A 21190-nucleotide genomic window follows, 5' to 3' on the forward strand; every position below is an offset into this window, starting at 1 on the left:
TTGACACTAATATTTGTGACACATTTTGCCCCAAATTTCATACAGAATTCCTTTGGAAGTCTTGTCTTAGCTGGGAAAAGCTGCAGTCCCATTGCCTAGTCAGGTATATCCCATTTCTTATTCCTATGGACAGCAGTACTTTGCACGTGATTGCTGATTTTTTTTTCCTGTGATTCAAAAAAGTCCCTCCAGTATTCACAACTGTGAGTCTGATGCTATTCTCCAATGTGCCTGTAATTAAACTAGGTGTCTACTCCTGACTTTTTATGTGGACTTTGTTTCATCATCTAAGTTATTAATGAAGAGAAACAGACCAAAAACAGATGCCCACTTGAAGTTCTCCCAGCCCAAAAGTGAACTACTGATTACTATTGTTTGAGTCCACTTTTATGAAAATGAGATTATCTGCTTTATTGTTTGCCTGCAGTTTCTGTATTTCCACACTTTCCTCACAAGACTGTCACATTTGGTATGTAACCATACCAAATCCTTACAAAAGACACAACCACATCTATTGATTTCCCCTTACTACGTAAGTTAGTCTGTTAAAAGAAGAAATTTTATTAATATGATTTCTTCTGTCCCAATCCAAGTCAATCACTTCTATCACATTACTGGATTCTGAGTATTTCTAAACTAGTACAACAGTTTCTATTAATTTGATCTAGAACCATTGTGAGTATCAGAGTTAAACAGACGGGTCTGTATTTCCTTAGGTCATTATTTTTCCTCACTTTGTAAAGAGATATATTAAACATTCTTGTATATCATTTCTCTTTCTTCTTAGTAACGTAATCTTGTCTTTAACACACCACATTAGCCTTTCTGAGCTTATCCTTAAATGCCTGTACCTTAGCTGTGCATTTTTGTTTCTTCTATTTGAAGGCATTCTGAAACATTAGAAGAAGCAAACCCTGATGCATTCTTACTCGTCTCTTACTGTGCTTTTAGCTTTTCTCTGCATCTGCTAATTTGCTATTGTGTGTTTAATGTCTTTCAACAACTGCCAGCTATCCTGCTTTCCTTCATTTTTACACTATTTTTCCTAAGAACAGCTACCTGCCAGCTCCCCAAGTGAAGTATACTTTCCTAAAGCCCATTATCCTTACTCTGCTGCTTCACCATCCTTCCTTTCCTCTGAAAGTGAACACAATTCTTTTGGATCCTTTTTCACTCAAATTTCCTTCCATCTTCAACTTTTCAAAACAGATCTTTATTAGAACAGAATCAACCTGATACAGCCATTTCCAGAGTCCCTTTACTTGCCTTCTATATCAAGACAGAACTTGATGGACTGTCCTTCTCACAATACTTCCTGTCACACAGGGTCAGCTGTGACCAGATTAATTCCTGTTCTCTGCCTGCAGTTTGACACATCTTCTTAACTATTACCACCAAATAGCACACTCCACTGACAGCACTTAATGCTGACCCCAAATACTTGACAATCCTTGTGAAGACTTACAGGGAACTAAATCAGTTTCTTCAGTAGGCCAAGGGGTTCAAAATGCGGCTGCTGTATGTACAGCGCCATTTTAATTTCACCTCAAATGGAAGAAAGATGTCCACTGTGGCTCCTATTTTTCCTAACAACTATTCAAGATAACCCATAACTAAAAGAAACCATAGCAATGCTCTATGATTTTAGGTAAAGTGGATTGCTTTCAATTTAGTGTGAATGAAATGTATCACTGAAATAGACATATTTCCTGACTTATTTAACTTCAGTCATCACAAACTGTGTGGTACTTATAATTTTGCTCTCTTACATCATCTAGCATCTCCAGGGCTGGTGTTAGTCACAGCCTCACGGGTTTTGTTTGTTGCTTCTGATTTCTTCACTTTCAGTTTGGCTTTTAACTTCTTATTTGCTTTGTCACACGCATGCACTGACAAGACAGCCAGCCAGAGGACAAGTTTGCCTATTCCATCTTATGCAATACTGGCCTTCACAGCCTCTTATCTTTCTCAGTCAGGACATAGATATTTCTACCTCACACCATGGCCAAAATGGAAATGGCCACATCTATGCCAATATTGTGTTTCCCTATATACAAAAGTTTGTGGCTTTAAAAATGCAGCATTTCATAATACCACTTTTCAACTGTAGGAACACCGAAAAGGGAAGTTTCTTATTGTAAGTGATGGTTCTCGGGGTGCATTTGTACTTTTGGACTGCATCAAGTAATCCAAATGTAACATTATGACCCTACTGTATACAAGAATCCTGTTTTCCATCACACTTCCAGTATTCAAAATACGGTCTACTCTTGAAAGCTCTTATTTCAAAGTCAGCATAATTGAAGCCACCAGGCTTTACAGACACAAGAAAAAAAAGAAGTAATCCCCTCAAAGGAGGATTTTATCTGTTCTAAAACATTTGTAATAGCATTTTGTCCCTAATAGACTGGAAAAAGACAAGTAGGTGACAGTGCTGTACAAATGTTTACTGGGCGCAGCCCAGCTGAATTCCACTGCTAGTTCTTCTTGACGTGAACTTCATATTGGATCATCTCATATTTCACATTCTTTCTTTATGTTATGATATGATACATTTATGGCCCTATGAAACTGCTAATGAAGAAATTAATGTATCACCTGTCCACACCTCCTCCCGCAAAATAGTATAAAGCTGAAGTGGTATCAAGCTGTGGTTTGGAATAGTGCAGTGTAAAGCACCTGAGATCTAAATCACCTGATAATACATTTACAACAGAAATTCTGAAGGAGCTTTAACTTTAACTTCTCAGCCAGACAGTAGCCTAACACTGTTTTGTTTTTTTTTTTTTTATAATCAAATAAATAGAGGGATCATTTCACAAACTCAGAGCTAACCAAACTATGAAACTGAAAGGCCCTGGTCAGTAAAGACCCCAGGACTTCAAGCAAATGCAAGACACAGCTTACCAAGATGGAACATTTGGATAGAAAAAAACTTAGTGCAATTAATAATTTTATTATACACAAGGAGCAATGGTTAAAAAAAAGTATTTAGAGTGCAAAACCATTCACTTGGCCAGAGAGAAAAAGCAAGGCCTAAGTTTGAGATCAATAATAACGGAAGTATTTCTACTGACTGCTACAAACTTAGCTGAGGCTCTGGAAAACACACAAAATCTTGTAAGCAAATAAGGCAGCCTCCAGCAAGAGTGAGCACTTTCACAGCTTTTATTGCTTGTGCAAAACCACGTTACTTTTGTTCACTCTTCAACTGGGAAACATTTCAAAGCATCTTCCTCTTTTGTACCATCATTTCTATACAATTCAGGATTCGGACAGTAGTCCAAGTACTATCATGTCCACAGGACACATAATTCTTTTTATGTCTGTGTTCCTAGATGAAGACAATAATTTAGTATAATTCATTGTAATTTAAATGACGGCAATAGAAATCCTCCCTATTGAGTTTGAAAGCGTGGCTGGGGAAGCACTGATCCAAACAATGGGGTTTGTCTAAAAGCTCTTTTATAAAACGAGTGAAGCTGAAACAGACTCAGCCAAAAGACTCCTGTCTGCTCAGGACCGTGCAGGACAGATCCACTTAAGCGCTTGTCATAGTTTAGCCCTGCTCAGGGCTAAAGCTATGCAGTCTCTCACTCAGTCCCCCCATCCTCCAATGGAATAGGGAGAGATAATATAAGAAAAAGGGCTCGAGGTCTGAGATAAGGACAGGGAGAGATTCTTAAAGTTACCATTACAGGCAAAACGGACTTGACTTGGGGAAAAATATTTATTTATTATTATTATTATTATTAAAACCAAAGCAGAATAATGAGAAAGAGAATAAAGCAACTTCCCCTCACTCCTCCCTCTTCCCGGGCTTAACTTGATGTTCACTTATCTCTACCTTCTTCTCCTTGCCTGAGCAGCACAAGGGGGAACAGGGAACGGGGTTATGGTCAGTTCATCACTTGTCTCGGCCTGGCTGAGTTGGGCCCAGCCTGGGGTGAGGCCTCCCAGCAGGAGGCCAGAGAGTGAGGGCCTCAAGGCCCAGAAGGCTCGCGCCTCCCCCTCTCTGCCCCCGCTTCAGCTTCTTCACATCTTCACTCTCTCTTTTTTTTAAATTATTTTTCCCCTTCTTAAGTACGTAATCACAGAGGCGTTATCACTGTAGCCAACTGCCTTGGCCCTGGCCAGCGGCAGCTCTGCCCTAGGCCCAGCTGAGTCCACCGGGCAAAGGGGAAACAACTTCTAGCAGCTTCTTGCAGAAGCTGCCACCGTAGCCCCCCCTCACTAAACAAAACAAACACAGCACTCTAGGAGTTGCCTGCTTCTCTCTAGTGACTACAAAAGGAGCTACAGTGACTCAGTAACTGTCATGGGACCCTAAAGCAGCAAGAACATTCTGAAGGACATACCAAGACATTCTTACAGAGAATTTTGTAAGAACCAAAAGGATGTTAAAGTCAAAAGACTCTTTTTAAAAATTATTTTTTCTTTGTAAAAAAAATACTGGAATGATTAATTCAGAGAGACTAGATCAGACACAACTGAAATTAAAGTGCTCTGTAAACCAATCTCTCCCTGTTCACTGCATTTGTGCAAGGCAGTTCCTTGCTTCCAGGATTTGGTTTCAGTGAAGTCAGCAGCTTTCTGAACTGCAACAAATGCTGACATCCTTTCTGGAGCCCAGGAAACTTTTCTTTTTGTCACCACTGACATCTGGCTGGCTGCTTTCTGCACGTCCCAGCTCCTTGCTTGTTCCTTGCTATAGTACTCTTCTCCCATAGTCTGCAGCCTCCAGCCCTCTCTGCCCAGCAAAGAACAAGGACCAGGAGACCTCTCTCCCTACACACAAGTCTATTTGCTCCAGCCGCTTCCTTTACAAAGGGACCCAGCCTGTAAACTGAGAACAAACACAGAAAAAGTATATTGTCTATCACACTTGAATTTAAGCATTTAACCCTCAGGTGACTGAAGCAAAGAGACACAAGCCTTAGCCCAGGCATTCTTACAATGACTGATGCAATCCTCTAGTAAAGCTAAAGCAGGTTTGGTAATCTGGGATTTAACCAAAAGCTACACAAATATGGGGTTTGGGTTGTTTGGTTTTGGTCTTTTTTGGGGTTTTTTTTTTTTTTAATAATCTCACATCTTTACTAAAGATGTGATCAAAATTAAAACGTACAGAAAGCAAAGTGATGTTAAATATTAGAATGTGAGAGGCATAGTAATTACATAGTGGAATGGTAAAACTCAGGGTTTTTTCCTGAGCTTTTGCTTTACTTCATGGTGGAAAATATTGTTAGAGGTTACTCAGAACCAGCTTTTGGTATGTGCAGTATTCTCCAGCAAGGTGAGCCATAACATATGCTCAACAGCTGTTTAAAAGATGCGGACTGTGCAAATCACAATGTAGTATGAAATACTCAATACACAGAAATTACGAGTATTTACTAAAACTTTGAAGCATCAGATGATAGTTGTAGGCACACATCTTTGATCTTGAGAAAATAGCATATAATTCAAGAGGGAAAAATTGCTATAATTGGGAAGCAGAGGGACACATTAAAAATGGAGAAATCAAGGCTGATTCAGACATGTAATAGATCAAAATATTCAGTGTTGGTCTGAATGGAGCAATTATAACCAAATACATTACTGAAAAATGACCCATGTTGAGAAGCACAAAAAAGCAATTTTCAATTGTTTATTTTTTTCCTATATATGTCACTTGGAAATGCCTGATAATATTTAGACAAATGACAACTCCCTTGCCCCCATCCCAGCCCCTATAAAACCCAAATGGACTGGTTATTTTCTACTATACTAATTTCCTGAAATATTATTGTTTATAGTAAATCTCCCATATCTTTTTTTTAAACTCCACAAACTTGCCTTTATTCCCTTAGATGGAAACATATCTGCATATAGTAACTGCTGTATCTAACAAAAGCATACTGTAAACATGACAAAGGAAAATCCTAACTAAATTATTCATCTGTACATATCACGAGGTCCTCCACTTCATGTGAAACAGAAGTAACCAATATAGTGATGTCTCTAGTTTATCTCCGGTAGGGTCATCCCTTTGAAAACCTGCTTCTAGGTGTTCCTACAGACTCCTGTGGGACTCAGTCCAGACAGTGCTTGTTACTCAGAGAGGCTTCGCAGAAAAATGCATGTCACTGAATTCAGATTTTCCCACTCTTGCCAAAACTATCACAGCAATAAGAACAACTCCAGTTTCCATACTCCCATCCATTCTTCACAGTTGTATTTTTTTAAGACAAAATCTTCATTCAAATGGAGTTAACAACTGAAGTCCCAACAGCTTCAACGACATGAAATTGCCTGCTGAACTTTAGATACACTAGTTGTTCTGGTTTTGTTAGTGAGGGGGGGCCTAAGGTGGTAGCTTCTGTAGGAAACTGTTAGAAGTCGCTCCCCTTTGTTCAGTGGACTCGGCTGGGCCTAGGGCGGACCTGCTGCTGGCCAAGGCCGAGCCAATTGGTAGCAGAATGTCCCATGATAATGCCTCTGTGATAACGTATTTAAGTAGGGGAAAACAGGAAAAGAAGGGAAGAGAGATGTGAAGCAGCTGAGCGGGGGGCAGAGAGGGGGAGGCGTGAGCCTCATGGGCCTTGCAGGCCTCACCCTCTGGCCTCCCGCCAGGCAGCCGACTGGGCCCAACTCGGCCCGGCCTGGCTGCAAGAAGTGGAGAGGAGATGAGAAGTTGAAGTGAATAAGATGTAAAAAGGATCCTAAGAGGCGTCTGCCAGCCTGTTGTGAGGAACAGCTACAGACGCCAAGGTCAGTGAAGAAGGAGGGGGAGGAGTAACGCGGCTCCTGGCCAAGATTCCTTTGCAACTCGTGGTGAAGACCATGGTGGAGCAGGTTGTCCCCCTGCAGCCCATGGAGGTCCACGGAGGGGCAGAGATTCACCTGCAGCCTGTGGAGGACCCCACGCCGGAGCAGGTGGAGGCCTGAAGGAGGCTGTGGCCCGTGGAGGGCCCGCTGGGACAGCTGTTCTAGAGGGACTGCACCCCGTGGAAGAGATGACCCACGCCGGAGCAGTTTCACGAAGGACTGTGGCCCGTGGGAGGGACCCCACGCTGGAGCAGAGGAGGAATGCGAGGAGTTCTTCCCCCGACGATGATACAGCAGCGTAAAACAACGCGTGATGAACTGACCGCGACCCCCATTCCCTTTTTCCACCCCCAGTGCCACTCGGGAGGGGAGGTAGTACAGATAATGTTAAGCCCGGGAAGAGGGAGGGGTGGGGGGAAGTTATTTTGTTCCCTGTCTCATTCTCCTGCTAATTTTAGAAATAAATGAATAGTTTTCCCCAAGTCAAGTCTGTTTTGCCCGTAACGGTAATTTTAAGGATTTCTCCCCGTCCTTATCTCAAACCTTGAGCCGTTTTTCTTATATCATCTCCTCCTATTCTTTCAGAGGGTGGGGGGAGTGAGAGAGAGACTGCGTAGTCTGGTCCCGATCAGGGCTGAACTATGACACTAGTCTAAGTCACTCTCACCATGCAACATCCCAAAAGGAGATTGCATGACCAGTGTCTCCCCAGTCTCTGAGCCTTACTGCAGGCTATAGGCTCTGAGGCTGCAGATTTTTTCAGCCAAACGTCTTTCCACATCAAGAACAAGCATTAACTGCTTTGCAACATTGACAGCAGCTCCTCTCTCTCTCTTCCACACACTGAGAGGTACCTTGAAGGGTGACAAGCACTATAAGCTGAGAAAAGAAAGAGATGAAGCTAATGGAGAGAAAAATGCTTTACTGCTGGCCATCAGGACTCTTTCATGGCATTGGAAAGCTCAGCAAGAGACAAGGACAGAGCTACCTGCCTTGCTCTGAGGTTTTCTTTTCTGTGCCTAGCTGTTGCGAATGGGTGATTTAGATCGTTGAACCACTGCTTTGGCAGAAACAGCACTCTGAAGTGGAAGTCTATGCCTGGATGCAGAAAAGGAGCAGTGTCTTGTGAAGAGTCTGGTTGTGTTGCCCATGTGGGGGTGACAGCACATTCTCACTGCAAGAATCATACCCATCCCCTGCCCCATACATGTTACAGGACTCCCAGGTTAGACTGGGGTATGGGACTGAGGTAAAGGCACTGCATCCCTGGTCAAAGAAGATTATCTAGATACACAGATTTTTTTTTTAAATATTGATCTCTTTATCTAGCACACAAAACTTATCAGACCCCTACAGAGCTCATAAAATCAAAATTAATGAGTCAGAAGTAAATATATTGTTACCTACTGCAAAACTTGAGACAAGTGTAAAAGTTGAAGAATCTCTCTCAGTTGTTTGTTTTGTTTTTTTTTTTTTAGGGGAAGGTGTTAAGTTTGGTTTGTTCTGGTTGTTTTTGTTTTTTTTTTTACAGTTTCTTGTCTCTCCTTATGTTTTACATCACCCAGTCTTCTAGCTCTCAAACAGTGGAAGCCTCACCCATGTTAAGCCACACAACAACAACAGAAATATTTGGAGAATATATCTCTGTCTTTCTTTGTGTGTGTGGAGGTAGGAAAGGGGCATGAATTTCATAATACATTGTTATTGTTGTCCTGATCCTAGAAGGTCATATTATGCTTCTGGCTATTTTAGCCTAAATTTTTTTTTTAATACCAATACCTAGATATTACTTTGGATAGTGGTTGCCTCTCTTGTAGCAATCACACTGCAACCTAGAATTACACTGTTAGTATCTCAACTCCCCAGTGGAAAAAAATTTCCCTTCCGCAATGCAACTGGACCTGCTGAGACTGATGTTTCTTTAGATGTATAACTGTACTTCACAGATAGGACATTATACAACAGAGCAGGGTATTTCTTCTTGCCTCTTTTTTTTTTTTTAAAAAAAAGGGCACACTTCAGTGAGTTTCACCATATAGTAGAACTGAATGCAATGTTGAAAAGGCAACATGATCAGGAACTCTTCCATGTATAGTAGGTAAGTGAAGGATCCAAAACTATTAGCCACACAAGACTTGAGCATTAATTATACTAATTTTTCTGTCTGACACATATGTAAATTGTGCTGTCACTGTTCATTTATTAATCTGTGAGGAAAATTTATACATATTTCATTAATTCTAGAGCTCTCTCTGTGACCACAGTTAGCATTTGCAAACATCTGGAAGCATCTGATTTGCTAAACTTCTCTCTCCAAGCAGCAGATACAACAGTGCAACAGCCCAGCAGACTCACTCCAGGCCAGATGCAGCAGTGCAGATGCATCGTTCAGCATTCTTCATTTTACCCAGGAGTCACCGCAACACCTTCTCTTGGCTTTGGTGAGTTCTTATCCCTAACCAGTCACCTCTGACCATGCCACTCCTCCCTTGTACCCTCATGCTGGCTGCCCCTTCTTCTTAATTGCATCAGACATGAGCTAGCTGCTTTTTCTCTCAGGACCTGTAGCAGTCCTAATACCATTCCTTAGGCAGCAACACATCTACTCCTATCCTTGATCAACTCATAGTGCTGGCATCCATCACTGGCTAACTGTTGGCATAACATGTTTTCCTTTACGCTTTGAAGGAGCAGCCAAAACAAACAGAAAACCACATCACTATCCTCCTTTAAATCCATCTTAATAACTCTCCTGTGCTGCAATATGGACAAATGCTTGCAGCTGCTTGAGATCACAACTGACTTCTGTTATCCCCTTGGTTCTCCATTTCCAGATCTATTTGTTCTATTTGGCTTAAAGCTTTGATGTAAGTTTCCTGCTATGAAGGCTCACTTTTAGGATTGGAAAGCAGTGAGTGATACTCTACGTATTGTGCTGGGCTCTCTATCTCTGGGCAAATTCAAGAATGGCAATTCTTCTAAAGGATCTGCACAAAACCAGAAAGGACTTATTCAAGGGGATCACAGCTTGTTATATACTCAGTATATGCAAGTGACTCACCAGACATTGCAACTGCCCTTAAAATTGGTAATTGAGTAGGAACTATACTGGTTTGCTACCCTGTGCTTATCACACAGCAACAGTCTTTGTTAGATAGGATCTTTCACTTTTCTTACCCTGTTACAAGCATTTTGGCTAGATGTGCAAGCTTTCTCAGGCCAGGCAAGCCACTAGAAATAATCTAGTAGCAATGGACTGCCATCACCCTGGTACAGCAGGCTGGCGGTTTGGTATACTGGTACTTCATTCCTTTTTTCCATACGAGGCTACAGTGTCCTCACTCAGATTAAATGGAATCCACACCATGGGTCTGTACTTTGGCTATGCTTGTGAAAACAGGACGAGGTGAACTGAAGCACTACAACTTCCTGTGTTCTAGTTTAATTCAAACTCCTGAGAGCTACTATTTACCAAGTTTAATGGTTTTGTTCTTTCTGAAAAAAAGCCACACAAACAGAAGTGTCGCAAGGATCAAAAAAAAGATATTTTAGATATTTGTACATTTAAATTTTTTTCCTCTTGCTGTTAACTTTAAAAGATCAAAGTTAAGTAACAAATTTGAATTACTTCAGGCAAACTTTAACTTAGCAAACATAGCTACCAACTGGATCACAATAATCTGTCACAATAATCTTTCTGTAATTCTTCTGAGTTACTAGTGTCTGGTTAGCAAGTTCAATTAACATCACAATGTTAATCTTCAATCCCGAAGACTGAACTCAAAGTATACCACTTTGCCTGCAACAGTGTAGAATGATACAAGTTACCGATTTATTTAATGCATTTATTTTCCCACGTTACAAGGTTAAGGGAATGGAAAAGGCTAACATGTAACTTCTTTAGAGAAGCAGGTTCCAAGCACAAGCTATTCTACACTTTCACATGATTTCTCTGATGAAGATTACATTAGAACAAGAAAAGGTTCTATATAAGAACAAAGATGAATCAGGTTCATTTCAGTCTGAACTGTGCATGACCAGCACCTGTACAGATTGCACTAGCTACTCAAATACTGTTTGTGAAGAGACTTTTTAAGTAGCTGGTCAGAAAACAGAGCTTGCGGTCCATTGCAAATTGTAACATATTCCTCCTTTTCAAATGAATGGGATTCTAAATTTCTTACCACACACTGAAAAATATTTTGCTTTGGAAATGTTTTCATCATGTTGAAAACATTATATTCTAGTATGCGAAATATTATATATAGTAATAAGTATATAATAATGACACACAAATTAAAATTGCATGCCCTAAGAGGAGACTGTATAGCGTGTCAGCATCATCATCAGGTTTACTGTGTCCATAAATGGGTACTAAATAGAATAGCCCTTAATACAACAATCATGGTTGCTGGAGAGCATGAGGGAAATGGACTGCAAAAATTGGACAGACTCTTTCTAAATAGCATCTTCTAGTGCCACCACAGGAGACAGAATGCTGTGCTACACGGACCACTGGTCTAACTCAGCAGGGCATTGCAAATGTTCTTGAAATGTTCACATACACACCAGGAGAACTAAAATACCTAAAAAGAATGCTTTGATGGTTTTCTTGACATTCAGCACAAAGGAATTTACTTCTATAACTTCCTGGCAATTCCCTCTACTTCTCCAAAAACAGAGAGGTTTCTACAAAATGCTTTGATATCACAAAACTGTATTTTTAGGTGCAAAGTCACTCCACCCAAACTTTTTTCCCCTATCAAGCTAAGTTTTAACTCATGAAAACAAAATCTTCTTTTTACTATTAAAATAATGGATGTTCCCTCTGTTTCCTAAGCATAAAAATACATTGAGAATGATAAAATACACTAGCTTAATTATGTGACTCACAAATCCATCTCATATATGCCATGTACAACTATGTGTCTTTTGAAAATGGACTGAGATGCTTCTTAAAGTTCTACCTGATCTGGGTAGGAAATGAACTATAGAAATACGTTGCATTACGGTTCTTGGCCTCTGGCTTACAGTAGCAAGTAAAAGCTGTGTAAGACCTACCATTTACCTTGCTGTGGCATTTTCAGCTTTCACTCAGTCTTGACTAGGTTGCTCTTTGAATCAGATCTCAGGCAAGGGCTGCACCACTTGTTCTTCCCACCTGCCCTTGACCTACATGCTCACCTGCTGGGCCCGCTATGATTTACCTCTCTGCTCCATCTTCCATCAGCTGATTTCCAACTATCTTGGATTTATTCCCTTCTGAACTAACATCCAGAGCAGAAAAAAATTGGCTATAGCACACTCTGCTTCAGCTGTGTCATTGTGCTGATGTTTCCTGACATGAAACTGCTAAGCTGGTTCATCCCAAGTATAATGCTCAAGTGGCTTCTCTTCAACATGGACTCAATAGGCCAATTTCTTCTGCCCGCATATCTGGACACAAATGACAAGGCTTAATATACCTGGCAAGAACCGTCCCTTCACCAATATTCTTTATTGTGAATGTGATTAGAACAGCATCCACACAGGGGCAGATGTTCAGCCTATCTGAGAGAAAGATCTCCTCCTTGGTATGAAACTCTGCAAATCCAAATTTCGAGATTGGATTCTCGTCTTCAGGGGAAGCAACAGTTCTGAAGTGAAAATGCTCTTTTATGATAAAATAAATTTTTAAAAGACCCAAAGCTCAAAGCAATGGAAACAGAAGCTTCTGTAAGTTAAAGTAAAGACTAATCACCACCTTTATGAATTTAGACACAAATATATTGTTTAAAAAAACCCCAACAAAACAGAACTGATACCATGAAGATATCTTCATTCTTATAAACTGTAGGACACCTAAATAGCTACTGTGAAAAACAAACTGGAACAACCCTTTAAAGCTGCATACAAGCAGAAAGGAAGGTGACACTTCAACAGAAGAATCTGTTCCATGACACTTTTCTCTTTTCACAGATACTTTTATTAAAAGGAAAGCTTCACCAAAGCTATGATTGCAATTTATTTTTCTATTTATGCATATCTATGTGTTTGCACACCAACTGAAAACTATTGCATTCATGAATCTGCATGTGCAGTGACAGAAAGCATCCAAGACTACTACACATACTCCATAGTAGCACTTGCACGTGTACAGCTTGACATGCAAAAAGTAAATATAAAACATACTACAGAAGTAGGCTTATGTTTTTCACATTAAGGAAATAAATCCATGTGAAAAATAAAAGTTAAAATATAAACACTTGACTGCTTCCTCACAGTCTGTTCCATCCTGACTGCTTGGCATCCATCCTCTACAGGCCAGAAGTTTCACAGACGAAGTTTCAAATACCCAGTAGACACAACAGAAGCTAGATTTTCAAAGATTCTCACTGCATAAAGAACTGACATCTTTTGATGTCAGTCTAACCTAATAATTTATTACAATTTCCAATGCAAACTATTTTTAAAAATATATTCCCAATGCAAGTCTGAAGAATTTGGAAAACCTTTTAGAACTTAAGCATTTTTAGAGCTTGCTTCCAGGATTAGAAACCATTGTATCATTGAGGTATTTGGCAGGAGATATGTATTCACTTAGCTGACAAATCATAAAATACAACCAATTCTTCAAGCTCAACCTTATCAAACACTGATGAAACATCAGCAAGAGCCTTGACTGTTATAAGAGGCACACTGTTCCTTGTCAGAGACATTCTTCTTCATTTTCCTCTGGGGAGAGGAAGAAGTTTTTGCAGAATAGGTTATAGTGAATCTATGAAAACAGTACCAACCAAGCTCTTTGCTCCTAGATTACTCAAAACTAAAGACTGAAACACACAAATTATAGACCTTACCTTGCTCTGACTCCATTTCAGGAAATCCCGCTGCTTTAAACAGCATTTGGGCAGTAGCTTGTTTTTATTGGCTTATTTATCTATTTTTGCATCTACTTGCATTTTAAAAAAGCAATTAAATGAATTAATTTATATAATTTAATTTAGAATAAGAATAATCGTAGTAGTTTCTTCGACTCTTATGTTATATCATAGTCATATCTAAAGAAATGTCTCCAGTAGAAGATTCCCATGACAAGCCTTTTACCAAAGAAAAATTTCAGGTAGCAAATTCTGTGAAGTCCTGTTATAATTTATATCCTAATTCTGAAGGCACTGCACTATCAGTAGAATATCAAAATAAGAATGTTTAACTCAGAGCAGACCCTTAATTCAGAGCACTGAAAAGACTAAAGAACAGCATTTACAACTTCACTTACATTCACTCTAAAGAAACAAATGACTTGGATCTCATTCAATGAGTTTATATTCAACATAGAAATACCAACTAGAAGAAAACTCTTATTTTTCTGAATTATTTACCTCAAGAACTAGCCAAAGCTGGTCTCCATTTTTCACATCTTTCTTATAGTACATGCCGTAGAATTTGACTACATTGGGATGATCAGAGAGAGCTTTCAAAATGTTGTACTCAGCTTCAATTTCTTCATCAATATCCTAGTGTCACAAATGAGAAATACACAGCAATTAATAGATAAATAATTAATAGATAAATAGTGATATATTAGCCATTTAAAAAACCAAACACATAGCATTTTCTGGCTATTCAAATTTAATTTGAAATAATGCAAAGATAAAAACCAAACAGAACACAAATGTACCATTTGCAGGGCTACAAAGCTTGATTTTGTTTACTCAGTACAAAACAGTTATCTGTTTTTTCACTTGGTCTTTAGCAATTTCAACTAATGAACACACAGTATGGCAGAGCAGCCCTCAGGAGAACGGAGAAGGAGGATTTCAAGACGAAGCCAGTGCAATCTCCAGGTGGGTAGGTACAGACTGGTGAGCTTTTGGGAGAGCATGCAGATGCCTCGGGAAGTCACTTATTACTTCTCTACTCTCAAGGGTATCCCAAGCTAGAGATGGCGCAGCTGAAATTACTTCTCTACCCCTCTCTGTGCACAAAGAATTGTGACTGCAGCCCCATCTTACTCATTATCATCCCACTTTCTAGAATAACCTGGGATTTTTTCTCATTTTCCACTGTCATAGAAATTGGTGATACCCATGAGCTCTCCAGCTTCTCCCACTGAGCTGTAAGAGTTGTGGCTTTTTGTCAGTCTTTCATTACAGACGTTGGGCTTCTTGCACAGTGAAGGAAATCCGTCTGGAGGTGAGAGATGAGGACAAGTTTCGCCAACACATGCACCAGGAGTTTTGCAAGTTGTTTCAGACCAAACATGGACACTAGCAATGGTGGGGACTGGATGGCTCTCGTAACCTCTTCCACCTATGCACTGGAATTGCTCATTGAAGGATGCTATCAGACTATCTTTCAGCCATGCTGAGAAAATACTCAGTCCATCCTGGGTGTAGGTAGAGGCAGAATAGCTGCAGTCATTTCCCCCCGTAATTTATATCTCAAAAAAAAAATGTTAACATACTCGTTTACAGAATTAAAACATTCTTAATACAGTTTGATATTTAGACCCACCCAAAAAGAAATAGAGACATAAAAAAATAAATTCTAGAGGAAGGCTACCTATGAACTCCACTACCCATATGAATGGGTTTCATATCAATGAAAAGTACCTACTCCATACCAAAAAATTCTCTCATCACTGCCAAATAGAAATGAACATGGTAGAGAAAAGGGATGCTTTGCGGTTCAAATTAATGACTCCTCATTTTGCTCACCACCAAAGGCATCTGCCCCAAGAGGATTTTGCTCACATGTTTCTTATAGAGCTCTCTCCAATTCTAAATCCAACTCAATTTCCTCATATCAGCCTTTGGCTGTTTCTTAACTGTTCTCAAAGAACTTTGCCTGCCCTGGTATCTTCAGGACTTGGGCTGTTAAACTTTCATATTGAGATTACAAGAGCAAGTCTTCTCACAAGGACTGGCTTTAAGAATTTTTTTTTATTGGAGTAGCCAAAAAACAGCAGAAATTTTCCTCTTTCAAAAAAGGAGGAAATTGCTTTCAGTTTATTTTCCCCATATGCACCACACAGAATACAGCCAATTAAAAAAACAAAACAAAACAAAAAAAAAAAAGAGAGAGAAGCAAAGAAGGAAGGAAGAAAGAACCAAGGCACTGAAGGCGGCAGAGGAAGGAAAGGGAAAGAATGGAAGATAAGAGGGGATAAAGAGAGAAAACACATCTGGTAAAAACAAAAGGACAGATCATTTGAAAAAAAAAACAAAAAAAACCCAAACAAACAAAACCCCAAAGAATCAAAAGCCAAAAATCTACATGCAAAATATACAATAGCCCTGGCTGCCTTGGGGAAATTGGAAGAGAAGTAGCCCACTGTTCTACTGTGATTTAATAGAGGTTTCTGTCTCCTAAGGGGTACTCAGATTTTATGAGATTTTGAGTATTATGAGGAGAAATGAAAAGAGAGAGAATGAAATGAATAGAATATTCATTCTGTGCATACTAGAAAGAAAAAATCTTCCTCTGCATTTTATGGAGGAAGAGAACTTGAAATATTTGGCTGAATTTAACGTATTTACCTGCATAAAACAGCCAAAGAGAATACCTCTTTTAGAAATATTAGAGTGAATATTTTCATGTGAACTTAGACGTAGGATAATTTGGCTAAGAGCCCTAAAGTCCAATGGTATTTACTTATAGCCCTGAGGACAAGACTAAGAGTTCTGTCTTCATATATTCTCATTTCAGCACCTTCACTTTCCTGTTTCAGTTTTAAAAAAAAAAAATCTAAGCTGTAATTCAACACAAAGAATCTGAGAGCTCTAAAGGATTAAACATGAAATGGTTATTTCAGCCTCACATCACCCATGATAATGTAGTTTCCAAGTTTAATTTCGAAACATCAGTTAAACCAAGTGATATAAAAGCACATTTCTTCTGCCTTTTTTTCAGTTCACCTCTCAAGTGGCACAATTCTGAAGCCATCTTCAAAGCAAAAAAAAACTGTTAAATTTTAAGAAGAAAATACGAAAAGTAAATTTTTCTTCATTGCAATGGCTCCCTCTGCAGCCATTAATAATACTTTCAGTTTAAACAAAAAGAACTAGTTTATTCCTTTCACCCTATTTCTAATATAGGATTGCCATTTTAACAGTAACATGGAGGTACAGCAGCTACTCCAGACCTCCTGTAAATAGGAAGGGAAAAAGAAGAATAGTATTCTTAGAATAAAAAGGACAATATATTCAGCCAAAAAATTCAAGTCTTGGACTGTGATGTTGACTGCATTACTGACTCCTATTTTTTAATTAAAATAGCGAATCTGTTTTCATCAGTTATACCTCTTCCCTTCTTCAATTTCTTATGTTGCATCTTTATCCATTGTATTTCTTCTGGGTTCTGCACATTCTATTCCCTTATTTCCTACTTAATCTATTTCTCTTTCCCTTAGCACCAGTTTTACTACGTCTTCTTTCTTCCTGTCTTCATCCTTTGCCCTTTTCTTACAACCTCCAAAGCGTACAGAACGTTGAAAGTTTCCCCCATGCCTTCAGTAATCCCTGCCACAGCCAGTTGCCACTTAAGAATCATTCCCCAACACACATGAAATAGATGAAAGCAGAAGCATTTCCTGCCATACAGGCATTTAGATGAACACCAACTGCAAGAAAGTCCTGCCTATTCATTGTAAGCACAAGAACTTTGTTTACAGAAAGCAACAGAGTCAAATGCATTTGAATTCACCAAGATCCTTATCGCTTGGCTGCAAATCATGTTTACTTTGGGAGAGGTACGTGATATTGAATTGAGTCTCCTTTTGTTGCTTTGAAAGCACGCTAAAATGAAAAGCAGATCAACAAGAAACACAGCAAAGACAATGCAAGATGGTATGTTTTTACAAACACATTTCACGGACTTCAAGGCCACTGGATCATAATTTGACACTGCGGGATTATGCAGGGGTAGACAGAGCCCTGTGGGGCTGCGCAGCTCCAGACCTGCAGCGTTTCACAGGGCACGGCCTGCTCTTCCCTTCCTGCCCAGAGGTCGTGCAATGGAAGCATATGCCTCACAACCCTACACTGGGAGTGCAAAAGATGAGCTCAAGGGGCTACTTAAAACAGGAACAGCTCCTTGTCCATGTTTTGCAGGTCATTGTTCTCAAGAAAAGTGCAGCACCACTGAAGTCAATGGGGTCTGCCTTTACAAACCGGATTAATATTCTTCCTTATACTTTGAGCATTAATCTGCCAGTCAACAAATGTCAGTTACTGAGAACAAAAACTCAACAACATAATAATTCCACCTCTCAATCACCTGGTGCTTTGTGTGTAGGAGCTATTGCCTTTGTATTTTCCATTTGAAAAGATTGATCCCTCTGTGATATCTATGTATTCTGGCACATTCTGAAAACACAGAACCAATAATAACAATAAAAATAAAGTATGCTATTTTATTTTCAAAGTATCACTCATAGCATGTAGCTCAGCTAAAAGCATGTTCTCAAAATGGACACTTGAAGGCGCATCTAAAGCACTTAAAAGTACATAACTTTCTTACTGGCTAGTATGTTAAAAAAAAAAAAAAAGGAAAGCAAACAACAGTAAAAATAGAAGCTAGGACTTCTGGTACTGAAAAGGAAAATAATTAGCTCTGCTTCTGAAAGTAAGAGATAAACAAGGGGGAACCAGAAGTAAAAGTAACAAAGTGTAGGTATACTTCTGACTTCAACCATATGTAACCACTTTCAAGATCCCCTATGATACAAAAAATGCATTGATAGCTAGCCTGACACTTAGCAGGCTGATGCACTTTATTTCACTATCACTTCTAATGCAAATAATCTACCAAGATTAAAACAAGACCACAAAATTCACTTACAATTAAATAAGCACAAGCCAAGTAATTTAAGTAGCTTACGTGAACAGGATCCAAAATTTTGACTGCTGCTTTGCTGCCATTTTTCTTATTTAACACCTTGAAAACTTTTCCATATGTTCCTTTGCCAATAGTCTCAATTATTTCCCAGGTATCTGAAGGATCAGGAAAGCTATCAAATATTATTGTTTTACCAGTCAAGGGAAGCATCTCAAATGATGGCTCCTAGGAAAAAAAAAGATTTCAGTGTTCACTCAACAAATGGTTAATAGCAATTGGCTTCCGACAAACGCAAAGAGCAATACACATTCCAGTCTCAAAACACTAGAAATGTCTTTCCAAGGGGTGTGCATGCACTGAAAGCATAATGAACAAGAAATGCTGCACTTAATACAGGTACATGCAGTCAACACAATATTGAATGAAGGGGAATTCAAATAATAATCTGAACTCATTTCAGGCTTGAACAAAGTCAGTAGAAGCTTTCTCATGCACTTCAATTAAAATACAATGTCCGCCTGGGATTTTCTGAGGGGCAGGGGAATCGGAGTCAAGTTAATAAAATCCAAAAGAATTTGGCTCCATTACCAAGAATCAGGCTAGAAGGGAAAAAAAAAGCCCCACAAAACAGAACATGTTAAATAGTAGCATTAAGTTCATTCAAACGTCTATGCAAATGGTCAGTTTTATAATACTACTCATACCATTTGAATTTTTATATAGATCTCATAGGCTAAGCAGATCAAAGTCGCAGATCTTTTCACAATATTGTGGTCTTCTGACAGCTAAGCATTCACAGTCATGGAAAACATGTTTACTGATGTACATTCATTAACAACAGTTTTACATACTGTAAAGGAAACACCTTTTACAATGATGCAATTGTATCCATCACTGACTAGGTTACAACTATGCCCTAGTCAACGACAGATACAATTCACCCATACATGCCTTCACAGTGACCAACTATTCAGCAGCTACAATGGTAAAAACAAAGCACACCCCCCTCTGCACCCCCCTAGCCCCCCCAACATACAGCAACAAATGAGAAACCCCACCTTTACTTGTTGCTAAGAACAGACAAAAACTCAATAGAAATGTGTTAAAAATTACATTCTCATATTCTTAATTGTAGAGCCAACACTGAAAAAGAGAAGGGGCAGGCAAGAGGACAGACTCAAGCTCTCACTAAGTCAGCAAGCAAGCAGTAAGTGAGCCAGCTACTGAGTGCTTAAGTCCTTCCTAAGCACAATATGCAGTAAACGAGCCACATTTGGAAAGTCATTTTCACATACCCATTTAAAAAAATTTCATATAGCACTTTATAAGTACACTACAATGTAATTATTCTTGCATTTTTTTGTCAACAGCACAACTCTACACACATAAAGCATTTTATATGATATTACTCCAGTGACAGAAATGGCACTGTGATACCGTACTACTTTTTTTTTGATAAGGAAGAGAATGGCTTCAATTTTAGTTTCATCCATGGCTTCCAGCATACTATACTTTCTTTATTCATCTGCTTATTTATATAACCACGTATATCCCACTACACATGCAGCATGTATATCCAATATACATATAGTATGTATACCAACTAGAAGCAACTGAAATGGAATGCTATGAAAACATACATTGTACCAGCTCTTTCAATTATCTGATACGCATACGGGCAGACTATGGGTATTCAGATTAATTTTCTACTGGATAATACATGCTTGCCTGGGGAATACAGGGCTCAGTATTCTTCCCATCATTGTACTCTTGGTTGATTAGCTCACTGATGAGTGAGAAGACAGGGTTTTCTTCTCTTCCCTTGCTTTTTTTTTTTTTTATATATATATACATGACTACTACCAACTTCTATACCCGCTCATGCAGCAACGTGGCGAGATATCCTCTTAACACCAGGAAATCCGCAGCAGTCTGTTGCATACTGAGGACTGCAACCAGTACTGGCCCAGCACCTTGATTTCAAGGGCTGTAGGAACAAAATGACCCAATTTTACCTGCTATAATGAAATCTTCCTTAACTCAAACCCCACTTAAGGTCAAAGCAAAGATAGAGGATCAAGATCTGGAGACATGTAGCTGTAATAAGTAAATCCTCAAATTTCCATTCCAGATTCAAAATTTGCTTTTTTCTTCTGTACAGCTCTCCCCTGGGGATTCATATAGACACAACTCAGCCAGGACATTGACTGCAGTCTCTTCCTAAGGCACTACCTTTCCGCCTCATGCCTAGTATTTATCCATGCCTTGGAAGCTTCACCACTTCCAGGCAAAGCTATCTCTTCCTCAGGAAATGAACATAAACTAGTTACATCAATGTTTTCTGGAACTTTCTTTTTATGTTGCCTATAAAATAGTGCTCAAGTATAATTTTTCTTTTTAAAATCACTTTATATATATATATAAATGCTTTATAATTAGCTAATAATTAGGACTACACAAAATAATAACCAAATTGGGGATGATAAAGGGATTAGGATTCATACTCCAAAATCCTTGCTTTGTGGGATTCAACAATGATGGAATTTCAGAATTTCTCTGC

General features: G+C 39.1%; 1 protein-coding gene across 3 annotated transcripts in view; it reads right to left on the bottom strand.

Moving 5' to 3' along the window:
* MYO3A (myosin IIIA) overlaps nt 1-18840 on the bottom strand; it is a 119518-nt gene extending 100678 nt beyond the window's left edge. For all 3 annotated transcript variants that reach the window (XM_086741556.1, XM_086741555.1, XM_086741554.1), the window contains exons 1-2: nt 18673-18840; nt 14172-14306 (exon numbers count right to left, since the gene is read on the bottom strand). In XM_086741556.1, the coding sequence (XP_086597682.1) occupies nt 14172-14306; nt 18673-18840 (303 nt within the window). The remainder of the gene's footprint in view (nt 1-14171; nt 14307-18672) is intronic.
* Between the last annotated feature and the right edge of the window lie 2350 nt (nt 18841-21190).

The sequence above is a fragment of the Chlamydotis macqueenii genome, chromosome 2, assembly GCF_036417535.1.
Source record: "Chlamydotis macqueenii isolate bChlMac1 chromosome 2, bChlMac1.mat, whole genome shotgun sequence".
Classification (NCBI taxonomy): domain Eukaryota; kingdom Metazoa; phylum Chordata; class Aves; order Otidiformes; family Otididae; genus Chlamydotis; species Chlamydotis macqueenii.